This window comes from Parambassis ranga, chromosome 1 (assembly GCF_900634625.1).
Source record: "Parambassis ranga chromosome 1, fParRan2.1, whole genome shotgun sequence".
Taxonomy (NCBI): Eukaryota; Metazoa; Chordata; class Actinopteri; family Ambassidae; genus Parambassis; species Parambassis ranga.
The window spans coordinates 2,715,594-2,728,545 of record NC_041022.1 but is presented as its reverse complement, the minus strand read 5'-3'; the positions used below and the strand labels follow the sequence as shown (position 1 = coordinate 2,728,545).

Sequence of the window (12,952 nt, the reverse complement as noted above, 5' to 3'; positions counted from 1 at the left end):
TCTAACAGTGTTTTTCTGTTGGTTACACACACACATCTATTAATTGTGTCTGACTGTAGTATTATTTTAACATAACACATCAATCATTTGATTGTGTGTACGTTCAGAGCAATAAAACCTGCTTCATGTCCTTCATCTGTAGAAAAGACTGAGCCTTAAAATTCGCTTCATGTTTAGTCATTCAATAAAAACAAGATTATTCATTATTTTGAATTTATCTGAGGTTATAATTAGACGATGACTCCTTTCACACACACACACACAGATGAAGAGCAGCAGCCACACAGTCAAAGCTTTAATAGAATAATTTGAGTTGAGACGAATTAAATGTAAAATTAAAAAAAAAAAACCTGAGAGATCCAGAGAATCTGAGCCAGTCCCCGCGGAGGCCTGGTGACAAGTCTGATTAATCCAGATCAGTTCAGTTCAATCAGAATATTTCTCCTTTTAATTTCGTTAACTTGATGTTATGAATAATCTGCCGTGGCTGCGTACACGCGTCATGACGCACTGGATTTATCCAGCGTCCTTATTTTAACAGAAATTCGCTGACGGTGAAATCAGATTGTTTCTGATCAGAGCGGATCTGATCAATGGAACTGATCAGATCTGAAGGACACACGTGCAGGGATTCACAGAGGCCTGTGGGCTCAGACAGGCTGAGACACTCAGCAGAGCTGAAACCCAAAGAAACATAAACACAAACCTCTGATTTTAAGACAAATGATAAATGTTCATAATTACACCGTCGAGTTTAATCTCTTAAAGGGAGAGTCCCCCTGAAATCCTGCCTTTGAACCTCTTCATTAATTCGCCGCGTAACGCTTGAGAGATTATTTACAGTCGCGTTTTCGGCGCACAGACAAACCCTCCGCGCAGACAGAAAGGGAAGATGGGCGCACCTCAGACTCTGGATGCGATTGGTCTCGGCGCAGCTGCAGTGCAGCAGCGCTGCCGCCGTTAAAACACCATTGGTTGGCTTGTATCCGGGCAAGACGCGGGCTCCCGGTGTGCGCACAAACTGGAAACCCCAGACACAAAACAAAAGGAGCGAATACAGAAAGTATACGGCGGCACGGAACCAGAAGGACGGAGAGAACGGCGGGCCGGGCCGGGCCGGGCCTCTGCGCATGCAGCAGACAAATGGGTCAGGATGTCTGGCTGCATGTGGAGACCAGGGATGAAAGGGTGTTCCAGCTTTCTGTTGAGAATCAAACCTGCACTAATGCAGACTGTGATGTTTTATTTGACCTATTAATGTACATCCTGAGAGATGGAAACATGAGGCTGGACACACACACACTCCTATTTATGACAGACTCCATGAAGCCAGCAGTGCGCTCCTCATCATGTGGACTCACTGGAACATTCTGGGTGTGGGAGAAACCTCTGACCTCTCTGCGCCCAGAAGGTGCTTCAGAATTTGCATCCACACCTGGAAACCAGCGTCCAGGCCCAGCTGAGACCTGCTGGGGGGCTGTGATGTTCCATAAACTGACCCTGACTTCACGGACACTTCACAGGCCGTGCGCGCAGTGCGTGTCCCTGAGGAACACACCTTTCACGCGCTTCTTGTTTACTTTTAAATCGAACACTGAAATAACTTGTTTTGTAGGTTTTTTTCCTTCCTGCGTAAAAGCAGAGAAGCCGCATGATACTTTGCGGAAATAAGTTCAGATTTACATCCTGGGGGAATTTCCCGCTGAAGCTCCTCAGCTGGAACAAACTGCGCTGCTGCAGGCGCGACTGGAGGAACGGGAAGGATGGATGGAGAAGGATGGAGGAGGATGATGGAGGATGGAGGAGGACAGCCATTTTCTCTGCGGCGCTCACATTAACGCGCACAGAAAGCAGCAGTTTTTTAATGGCGGGCTGCTCTGTCCCCGATTCTCCAGACAAGCCAGGGAGGAGGGTCTCAGTCAGTTTAACCCAGCGCTGCGAGGCTGAACCAGGAGAAGCACCCATCACTGTCATTACGCGTGGCACAAAACGCGGCGTCATGTTATTTAATCTGAATTCATGGCTCAAAAGAAGAAACGAGTCTCTTCCTGTTGAGTCTCAGCATCAACTACCTGTCATACACAGCTGTTAGGGTCACATTCAGCAGAGTTTACCTGCAGACATCCTCCCAAAAGACACATTTAAACCACAGAACACTAAGTTTTTAGCTTCACTGACCAGACTGTGAATATGTGAGTGAAAACCTGCAGCCTGACCTGGAGCTGCTTCCAGACACAGTGCTGTGGCAGCAGCCCGTGTCTGCAAGGCGATGATCCAGGCCTGACCTGGAGGTGCAGCACAGCCACAGCCTGAAAATATACTCACACAGGCTCTGTAATAATCCTCACGGCCTGCAGCCACACACACACAGAGCCACAAATAGAGCCGAGCACAGATTTAGCTTCCTCTTCTGAACCGTTTAAGATCACAGCAGCAACACTCTTGCTGTGAGAAGGTCATGAGAAACACAAACACACAAACACTCACTTGCAAATAATTTTATTATTGCAAAATGTGTGATAGGAAGCCTTCGCTCTTGTAGTCTGCACAGAAAACATCACAAGTGCTCCACAGACGCAGCTCAGTGCTGGGAGGGAGGACAGGAGGAGGAGGTATGTATGACACACAACTGATCATGAAATGTGCAAACACACATTTATATTAATGGCTGTGCTGCAAAACATGGAGACGACAAGCCCGTGTGATCCCTCACAGGACGGGTCAGCAGAGAGCAGAGGGACCACACAGCTGCCTGGGACTGAAAGGTTCCGGTTTTTTTTTTTAACGTCAGAAGGGACTGGGAATCATCTTCATTTCAACACAGCGGATCATATTCACTGACAGAAAGGCGCTTCTAACACACGAAAACTTCCCAAGCAGCACTCTGTCCTTCTTTAATCTCAGCAGACACACATTCACACACAGTGTAACGTACCATGAGTCAATATAATTTCTTACAAAACTCTCCATATAGCCTACATTTGTTTGAGAGCGTATAAATCAAATTACATCCATAGAAAAGTATTTACAGGTAAGTAAGTGCATCTTTGATTAAAGAGCTGCAGCAGTGATAAAAATCTCCCAAATATCAACGGCTTATAAGAAGAAATATGCAAATATTTATCCGAACAACATCAAGGGTTCATTTGTACATTCAAGCATCCAAAAATACAAATATATGCTGTACATGTATACAGGGTCCCGGCAGCTGCGTTATGCTGTTACGTATTCCTTGAAGGTGACAGTGAGGCAGTTCGTAGTGATGTCAGTGATGACTATATTCCCAAGGAAAGGCTGGAAAGAAGGGGAAGTCTCCTCTTTCCTCGTCTCCTGGTTACAAACGGGTTCCGCTGCGTCCTCCTCGGCAGGTTCCGGGTTGTGAGTCTGCGTTTCATCCTGTGTGTGTGTTACCGTCTCAGGTTGTGTGTGTGTGGTCAGGGAAGCCGTAGGCCTCGATTTGACCATGCTGAGGTCGATGGGCTCCTCCTGGTCTGCGTACACGCAGTCCTGCAGCTCAGCTGAGCGGCTCTGCTGCACGTTTGTGGCGGGCGAAGACGCCGCGTCGGGAGCGCTGATGCTCCTGCAGCTCAGAAACCTCTTACCGCCCCCGTGCTCGACGGCGTCTGTGTCAGAGAGGTGTCGCTTTAACCCACTTCCTCCTTTGTCCTGTGACGAATCCAAAGGCAGGGGGAGCAGATTAGGTTTGGTTGTCAGCTGTAAAGGCTGATCTGCTGGAAGTTGCCCCTGACCCCTGACCCCGACATGTTTATCCTGTTCCGTCACAGTTGGCTCCGCTCTGGGAGATTGTTCCTTTTCTTTGGAGCAATCTCTGTTAAATCCAGAAGTGGGAACAGTTGCTTTGTCTTTGAGGCTTTTTGAAAATCCGTTCATGAGGCCGAGCTTTTTGACCAGCTTCATCTTCTCCAGGTGGTTCTCGGCAGCGCTCTCCGCTCCCTGCGGTGACGCCTCGGCCCTCTCAGAGGAACCGTTTTTAATTTTAGCTGTCTGCATCCCGTTTTCCATGTACTTGCTCATGACAATAACAATCCTGCCGTTCTTGTTTTTGTTCTTTACGATCTTTAGTTTGCTGCTGGTGACTCCGTTGGACTGCGGTGAAGTGTCCTCTTTGGGTTTCACCTTTTCTGGCGCCTTGTGCCCGTTGAGGTCAGCCGGGAGCTTCTTCAGCTCCATGGTGATATCCTTCACTTTGGTCAAACAGCCAGAGTCTTTGTCCCGAACCCACTTCTGCTGCAGCACCGGGGGCAGGTTGTAGCCTTTGTTAGCCAGCTCTGGAGCTTTGACCTCCCGCGGTTTGCTGAAGATGGGCTCGTGCACCTTGAGGTCCGGCTGGTAATGGTGGTGCTTCTTGCTGTTGAGCTGGTAGTAGAACGTCTTGCCGTTGGCCTGCGGCTCGGCCTCCCTGCACAGCGGCTGGTACTGGTGGTGCTTCCTGCTGTTCAGCTGGTACTGCTGGGCCTTCTGACAACCAACGTCATCGTCCAGGGATTCCTCCTGAAGGTCGGCCAGGATGCTGGACCTCCTGGCGAAAGATGGCACCTGTGAAAGGAGACGGTAATTATTACCAACACAGCACAAACACATGACGAATTTCTAGTGTCTTAAAATAAAGGGCGTCCCTCTGAGCAGGGAATATAATTAATGATTAGTCGCCTACAGCATCCATACATGTGTCTGTGTCAGGCTACAACAAAAAGCTTCCATGGGGGCCTGTGAAGACAGTGTGCTTGGAATGTGTGAAGCGACTCCTCTGAGGCCCAAACGAGCACACACCGTTCATTGCAGAGGGGCCTCAGGTCCATGTTCACACAGCCCTCCTACGGTTCCCCCTGCAGCTCTTTGAGCCACCGGCCCGGCCATCAGAGTGACATTTCAAAGTGTCTCCTGTGGCTGTGACCTCAGCTCGGAGGAATGTCACTTGCTGCTTTGTGTCCCGTCATTGACTTTATCCCATGTGTTACCACCAACACCCTCCTGAGAGGAACAAAAACTGTCCTCCAAGGGGATCCTAGTGGCCTTTTGGACGGATGATTGATGCGCTAAATGTACGAATCACAGTCATTTAGTGACAAGTGTTAGGTCAGGGGGCTGGTCCCTGAAAAGTCTAATGAAGATAATGTAGTTTTGTACGTTTACTGTTGATAATAATTACACTAATTGTCAACTAAACACTCAGATGGATGCCATAATGTAGGCACAGATTTCGCACAGTTCTCAGAGGCCTGTGAAAGCAGCGATATGAGAGTTATCGGAAACATGATGACAGAGCCTCAGAGTCACGGCAGCTCAGCCTCTGCTGCATGAATGTAGTCTTTTTTTTTATTATACCAGGAGCAGTTCTGTAAATCATTTATCCTGATATTTCCACATAGGGTTATGGAGAGAACCCTTGTTTCTCCTCACCTGAACCAGGAGGTGTTTGGGCTTGGGTCCTCTTTTGCGGTATCCCATCAGCTGCTCCTGACGTTCTCTGTGGGGGGAGGAAAACAGCAGCCAATCAGAGATGAGTCCTTGTTGCATGGCAACGTAACTTCCCGGGTGTCCTCCTCAGGCAGGATTAAAAGCCCGAGAGCGAAATCTTTTACTGCACGGTGCACTTGTTCTCTCAACTCCCCCCCCCCACTCTAAATAACACTCCAGCATATCGTCAGTGGGAGATAAAAGCTCACCCCTCTGCTGACTTTCTCCATGTGAGTCTCTGTGAGGCAGTAACTCAATACAGCAGACAGGAGTGATGTCAGATTCCTCCCTCCTCCCCGCCCTCCTCCCTCACATCTAATTACAATGACGGCTCAGTGTATTTTCATAGCCTGGCATTCAGACGATGTGGCTCCCCGGAGAGACGTGCAATTAGTTTCAATAAAATCCCTCCCCTTTAGAGAGAGCGAGAGAGAGAGATAATTACAAAAACAGACGCAGTGATGTCGGTGTTTTGCTTTAACGTGTGACCTGTGCAGGAGAAGGCTGCTGAGAGAGAAGCCAGTGACAGGTCAACACGCTGTGTTCATTCAGTCACTCTGTTCCTCAGATGAAGCTGTGTGGTCAGTCACTCACACTCTTTAGCCCGAATCCTTTCATTGTGAAATTGCTTTCCTGTTGCACAACATGCCGGAGCCTCAGTGTAGAGTTTAACATGTGTGCATGAAAGCTGGAGCAGAGCTGTAGCGGCCATGCAGCAACTTTTAGTTGTCGAGTAATCGATGAACTCAGGGGGTCCGCTGAAGTGGAAAGTGTGTGCTATAGGTACGATAACCTGATGCTAACACTCAAATCGCTATCAGGTGACACACGAAGGAGATCCTCAGCAAAGCGTTCCAGGTTGCTCGGCTAACACTGACCCGGGTTTAACCCCAACCCGACCCACTGATGACACCGTGTCCGACCACATGAACCATGATTCATCCACCTCATGCTGAAAGACTTAAAAAAAATGGAACCTGCTCCAGTGCCCGTGACGTCACAGCACGTGACGTCACGGGCACTGGAGCAGGTTCCATTTTTTTTTAAGTACTGGAACAGTACTGGAACAGGTTCAACACAGCGCGTGACGTCACAACCCGTGACACTGGTTTATCCAAGTTCAAACTTACCGGTCTTGGAAGGCGTCAAGAAGCCTCGGGTCCAGGATGTTTTCCTCTGGCTCCCATGTGTTGTATCTGTCCAGAGAGGAGGAGGAGAACAGGATGAGGACAGGCCGAGCCCGAAGCAACACACACACAGCTCAGAAACCCTCCTCCTCCCTGAAGGCGAGGGTAAACAACACGCTGTGACACTTGTTCGCCCCGCGGATGCGCGCGTAATAAATCATGAGTAACTTTTTACGCACGGCAGGAATTATGGGGTGGGGGGTGGGAATGGCACGTCGGCGGCCCAGCCTCCGCACAGATAGGCCCTTCTTAAACACGGCCTTCAATTACCGGCACGTCCTTCTTCTAATTGGCACGCTGGGGATCGCAAACATCGTAAAAAAAACCCACATCCATCATCAGCGGGCCAGCGCGCCGAGCGCCCGACAGCAGGAACGCGCAGCCACCCATGTGCGCGCCCATGCTCGCAAGAATGCACACGTTCACTCGCGCAGTCACACGCACCCTCTCCCTCTCTCTCTCTCACACACACACACTCTTGTGTTTTGAATATCGTGTCACCATGATGAGTTTAGAAGTGGACTCACCTTGGAGACCATCCTCGCCACTTGACCAGATACTCGACCCTCCCCTGCGAACGAGCACAAACACACATGACTTCACTCTGCGTTCCAACATTAAAAAAAAATCATCCAATGGCAAATTAAACATGTAGAGAAGAAGTGCGCATGTGTATAAAAATGATCCATCAGTGTCACAAACCTTTCTGCTGCGCTTCTTTTCGATGCTCTCCACCGCAAAGACGTGCTCTCCCGCGGCGGGCAGCTCCATTTTCCGACACAAGAGAAGCGGCTCTCTCTCCTCTCTGTGTTTTTTTTTTCCTCCTCTCTCTCTCTGCTTTTGTTACCGGACACCTTATCCTTGTGCTTTCAGGTTCAGTTTGTTCCCCCTGCAGATCTGGTGTGAAACACAAGAGCAAGAGCAGCAGCAGCAGCAGCCCCCTCCACCTCCTCCACCTCCACCTCCACCTCCTCGTATTTTCACTGCGCCTCTTCTCGCCTCGCTGTCCCCCCTCTCGGAGAGAGTCGCTCTGCAGACGAGTTGAAGCTGCAGCCAGAAAACACTTCATGCAAATAGCCGTTGGCGTGACGTCAGAAGAGGGGGAGGCGAAAAGGGGGCGGGGGTTGTTCCCGTGCTACGTTCAAGTACAGTAGGAGAAAAGTGGAATCACGACTGGCGCTCACGGTAAAAAAAACTGGAGGATTATAATTAGGGATTGTTGTGGCACCATTCACGCTTTCTAATGTGTTTTATATATTTATATATTTACATTATTACACACTTCCACACATCACACCGTGTTGCAGCCATTCTCTCTGGATGACAGTAGAAATAACCCTTAATTGGCATAAGTCTGGAGTACGGTGGCTGAGAGGGCTCAGTGAACTTCAACTTATTAAAAATCAACAAATAAAACAAACAAGAAACACAAAGAAAAAAAAACATTCCTCAGTCTGACATAAGAAAACCAGCAGCGCAGGCGGCAGCAAGAATGTTTCAAGGGGACCAGGAAAGTAGTTTAATCCTTTATGACTCCTAAAGGTCCTGAAGTCTCATGGAAGTCTCTATAGGCTGCTTAACACCCTGACCTCATGGGTCTTTGCTTATTTTTAGCCCAGCCAGGTGCATCACTCTGTGGAGTCCCCCTAGAAACATGTCTGTTGTCAGCCATGCTTCAATAAAGACCCGTGTTGTTTTCATGGAGACAAATTCACGAAGACATATTTTTCTTCATTTGTTTGTGTTTTGTGTGTCTCTGTTGTAAACACAGACGCCATAAAAGTCTGGACTTCAGGCCAGAGACAGCGAAGCGTCACTGAATCCTTCACCTCTGATGAAGATGTCTGTGAAATCAGCAGCTGTGACAAGAGTGTATCCGATGATTTAAAGAGTGTGACTGAGGTTTTAAAGAGTTCGAGCTGAGACGAGACCCTGAAGGCACCACCCTTCCCTCCCATGTGGCTGAATGTGCAGCAACATCTAAACAGACAGAGAGAGAGAGAGAGACAGAGATCAAACCCGTGGCCTGAGCGTTCAGCTCACCGTCATCCGGCCTTTTACTGGATGTTCAGCTCCCCCTCAGACAGCCTGGGACTGGGTGTGGTGGTTTTAATGGGGTGGTTTTGTATTTGTGTCTCCCACACATGTATTTATAATCTGTTCTTCATGACACAGTGATTTTACCAGAGATGATCTGATAACACTAAATCCAGTCCCTCCACCTGAAAACCCGCAGCAGGCCCCGCGGCGTCAAGGCCACAGCCGGTCTGACGTTGATTTATCACCGCCACCATAACAAGGCCTTCTCTCTTCCAGGCGGTCCCGCTGAACCGGATTTCCCATCCGAGGCTCTTAACATGGAGATAACGTGGATCGGCGCCTGTGTGAAGTTAAATTGCGCACAGCCTGTCCGCCGTTTTGCGCATTACAATGAACAGATTTCCATATCCTGAGTCAAGGTCACACAAAGAGACGACTCCTCTCGTGGCGCGGGGATTTTCTGCTGGATTTCCGCGGCGTTGAGAGGAGAGAGAGCTTCTGGCCGATGTAGGTCACCTTCCTCCTCTGCCGGGTCTCTAACCCCGCAGGCTCGAACTCCAGAGGGGGTTATTTCTGACCGCGGAGCCCCGACAGGACAGGCACCAGCCGGTCCCCCCCCCTTTTTTTTTTTTTACACTTGGCGCTGGCCTGGAGCGGAAAGGACGCACAGACCTCTGGCACCAAAACCTGACAGTGAACGCACCAAAGGCAGAGCTGGGTTTGATTTTGACATAATTAAGCTGACAGACAGAGAGAAAGAGAGGGAGACAGGCTTCCAGTCTGATCCAGTTGTTCTCCGCCACTGGCACAAATCTCTCTGCGTTTCATTGTTTTTATTTATTTATTTATTCGACTTAAACCTAACGCAGCGTTACATTCAGATGATTCTCTCTGAAAATTAAAACCTAAAGCGCCACCACAGCCCTCGCTGCATTGTTTCAGACAGCCGGACCAAATAAAATTCAGCAGCGAAGGGGTTAAAGAGCAGGGTTCCCGCAGGCTGCGGCGCTCGGCCTATTGCAGAAAGGCACGACCGTCTTTCCTTATAAGGCAATAAGCGCAAATCAGCGCTGAAATACGATGAAATGAGCGCAGTTTGCGCCGCACGCAGCCCCTCTCTTCGTCATCTGAACGTCCATTATGCGCTGCGTCTGCGGCTCAGGCTCGTGTGCAGCGCACGTTGCGTCAGTTTTAATTCAGCTGCGTCATTCTTAAATTAATCCGCACGCGGAGGAAACGCAGCCGCTAATTAGAAGCTGTGAAGAACATGAAGGTGTGACGGACAACAGGGCGCGTGTCATGACGCTCCAAATGTCACCTGTCCGCGCTGCTGCGTCACAGCCTGCCCGCGCGCGTGTGTGTCTGTGTGTGAAGAAAAGCTGAGGATGATGATGATGATAATGATGATGATGATGATGATGATGTGCCTTGTATATATACGTGGCAGGTTTGTCCAGACTCGGGGACACGTGCATCACGAGCGGATGGAATGTGATGCGTCACGTGTCCTATTGACGGTTCAACAGAAACTTTACCTGAGCGCGCGCAGTGGATGACCAAAAAAGACATTAATGAAAAAAAAAACCCCTCTGAAAATCTCACACAAAACAGAACCTGCGTGTCCAGGAAATTATTTAACACGTGACACACAAACAGGTTCTATTTGATGACAACAGCTGATCAATCAGACTCATCGATCAGACTCAATTAATAAAAGGAATTTGTGCAGACAGGGAACAGGGAAAAGGTGCTGAGGGGGCAGTGAAGGCAGCACACCTGAGGAACTCCTCAGAGGAGTGCATTCTTGATTTGAGTTCTTCATGCTGCCTGTGTTTTGATTTGATCTGAGTCTGTTTCTAGAATCGTGGTGACATTAAAGAAAACATTTCCAGGTAACGTGTGCTTCCTCAGAAACAGGAGAGCTGCATGTTTATTGACCAAAAAAAAAAAAAAACCCTGACGCCACTGCTCAGTCTGTGAGAAAGAGGACATCTGATTAAGATGACATTTCCACGTCGGAAGAAGTGACGCTCTGCCTGCATCAGCGCGCTGCAGATCAGATGACAGCAGAGGAAAAAACAGAAAGTCCAGAGGGGAAGATCCGATCAGTCCGGAGGGACCTGAACAGAGAAGAGTCTCCTGATGACAAACACTGAGCTTAGTGAGAATAAGATTTACAGTTAATGATTGGACACTGTTGAAAACAGACAGCCCTGTCGTCCTGCCTTCATCAAGTCATTTCCACGGCCGATCAGTCCAGACTAATTCACCTGCGTATTTTCTTTGCAGCCGGGAATAAAATCCACGAGTCACCGCAGCACTTCAGGTTTTAACGACACTTTAACAACAGCTCAGTTTGTGCTCCTCGTATTTTATTGGTGGTGGATGGAGAGACGGAGACAAAGAGAGATGGATTCATAATGTCGTAAAAAAGTCAGCAAGTTGTTAGAAACCAGCACCGCTGTAGAAAAGTGTCACTGTAAAACTCAACGACACATGTCTGCGTTTGTCTACAGTGTCACTTGTTGGACAGCGTCTGTGGTTTGTGGGTGAATTGTAGAGAATCAGGATCAAATCCTGCTCCTAGAGGAACCTTTCTGTAAAAAAAAAATGCCTCTAAATAAATATTAAATATGGAGTTTTGGGTTATTAAAACAGCATCAACACATTCTGCTGCTGGACTTGGTTAAATCGGAGCTAATTTAAACTGCTTACTGTGGAGTTTAATCCCTAACGGGCCCACAGTGTCTCTCCACAGGGTGATTTTTATGTCTTGCTTTTAGAGAAATAAAAATAAAATAAGTCTCCTGACATGTTTTTCGAGCAGACGTCACTTCATAAGTGGGCGTCTGGGATTGTGTGAAAGCGACCTGTTGCTACCACAGACTTGGAGAATCATCACTGTGTTCATGAATGAGTGCATGAAGGGAGCGTTGTGGTAGAAGCAGGTGAGTCATGCAGCTCCTGATACAGTCACAGTTCAGCTCAGTGCAGAGCGTTAGAGTCTGTTTCAGGTTACTGAAAAATTAAACAAAAAAAAGAATGGAGAAGGCTGATAATATGGACAAAAACATTCCTACCTCGTCCTCAGGGACGTTCAGCTGTAGTTGTTGTCATGACGTCCGTTTTCTGAGTCGCCGCTGAGTTGGAATTTTACCTGAAACAGAAATACAACAAAAGTTACTGACTCCAAACGGCCTGCACGATCACTCCACAAGCTGAGCTGCACATGACTGTAACATGGGCTGAATCGTCCTCTAGCATAAGCACACAGAGTATACAGTCTTTATATAGACCTTTAGTAATGGGCAACAGGCCTGAAACATTCAGAAACAGCAGCCAAGTAAAGTGACAGGTAAATAATGTCTTCAGACATTTTGTCTTTGTCTTAAAAATATAAAATAAAATCTTCCTCCTCCACAGAGTCTCATTTGTGTCGGCGTGTGACAAATGCTTTTAACCTGCATCGGTGACAGAGTCAATTGTTCTTCCTTTGAATTCGAATTTTAGAGACGCACAAAGCGTCAGTGTCTGGCACACAATTAAGAAAATCCAGACTGATATTGAAGTTATTTTTATCCTCGTCGTCACGACGTGGAAGTTAATGGGTGCCCGTGACTCATGGGTGAAATGAGTCTCAGGGGAGGCTTTGCTCAGGCTTTCCACAGAGACCTCCTGCTTACGTCAACAGCACACAACCTGCTCACGACGCAAGCTGCTCGCGTCTCCTCTGCAGTCAGAGCAGCAGCGCTGTGCCCTGGCAGGGTGGTGACTCAGACTCCCATCTAGACATGTAATTGCTGAAGATGTGCGTTTTTTTCAAAAGGCAGGTAGCTGTGATGAGCGGTGACCGCTGTGCTGAGTGACTCACAGCAGAAAGGGTGCACATCTGATAACGCCGTGGGCTGAGCCTCACCATGACTCACCATCAGCTGGGCAGAGTGTAAATGTGAATACTGACTTCATCATGTGGTTTATGACACAAGTAAGAACAAAATAAGAACTATGAACTGTGTGTAGCAGCATCCTACCTCCTTGATGGGACACAGGTAGGTGTATCTATGTGGCAGGGAGCTGTGTAGCTGACGTGTGCTGGGAACCTGGAGGGGAGACGGCAGCTGAGTCTGGAGCCGGGACGCTCAGCGGAGCGGACACATGGTTTCACTTGATGATCTGGTCAGCAGGTCACGAGGTCCAGTAATCTCATTTGTGTTATGTGTGTGTAAACACATATAGGCGGACTGGGC

General features: G+C 48.4%; 1 protein-coding gene across 1 annotated transcript; it reads right to left on the bottom strand.

The window, feature by feature from the left end:
• Positions 1 to 2,772: 2,772 nt before the first annotated feature.
• LOC114436730 (E3 SUMO-protein ligase CBX4-like) lies at positions 2,773 to 7,687 on the bottom strand. Its single transcript, XM_028407146.1, has 5 exons — positions 7,368 to 7,687; positions 7,193 to 7,236; positions 6,609 to 6,674; positions 5,422 to 5,488; positions 2,773 to 4,557 (listed from the first exon to the last, which is right to left on the bottom strand). The coding sequence occupies exons 1-5, from the start codon at positions 7,434 to 7,436 to the stop codon at positions 3,214 to 3,216; spliced, it is 1,590 nt and encodes a 529-aa protein (XP_028262947.1). The 5' UTR covers positions 7,437 to 7,687; the 3' UTR covers positions 2,773 to 3,213.
• Between the last annotated feature and the right edge of the window lie 5,265 nt (positions 7,688 to 12,952).

Bases quoted from the DNA above. Each gene is read 5' to 3' on its own strand.
- LOC114436730 (XM_028407146.1), bottom strand. From the start codon at position 7,436: ATGGAGCTGCCCGCCGCGGGAGAGCACGTCTTTGCGGTGGAGAGCATC. The intron at 7,237-7,367 runs GTTTGTGACACT...GCTCGTTCGCAG, and splicing joins AAAAGAAGCGCAGCAGAAAG to GGGAGGGTCGAGTATCTGGT. The intron at 5,489-6,608 runs GTAAGTTTGAAC...CTCCCCCCACAG, and splicing joins CTTGACGCCTTCCAAGACCG to AGAACGTCAGGAGCAGCTGA.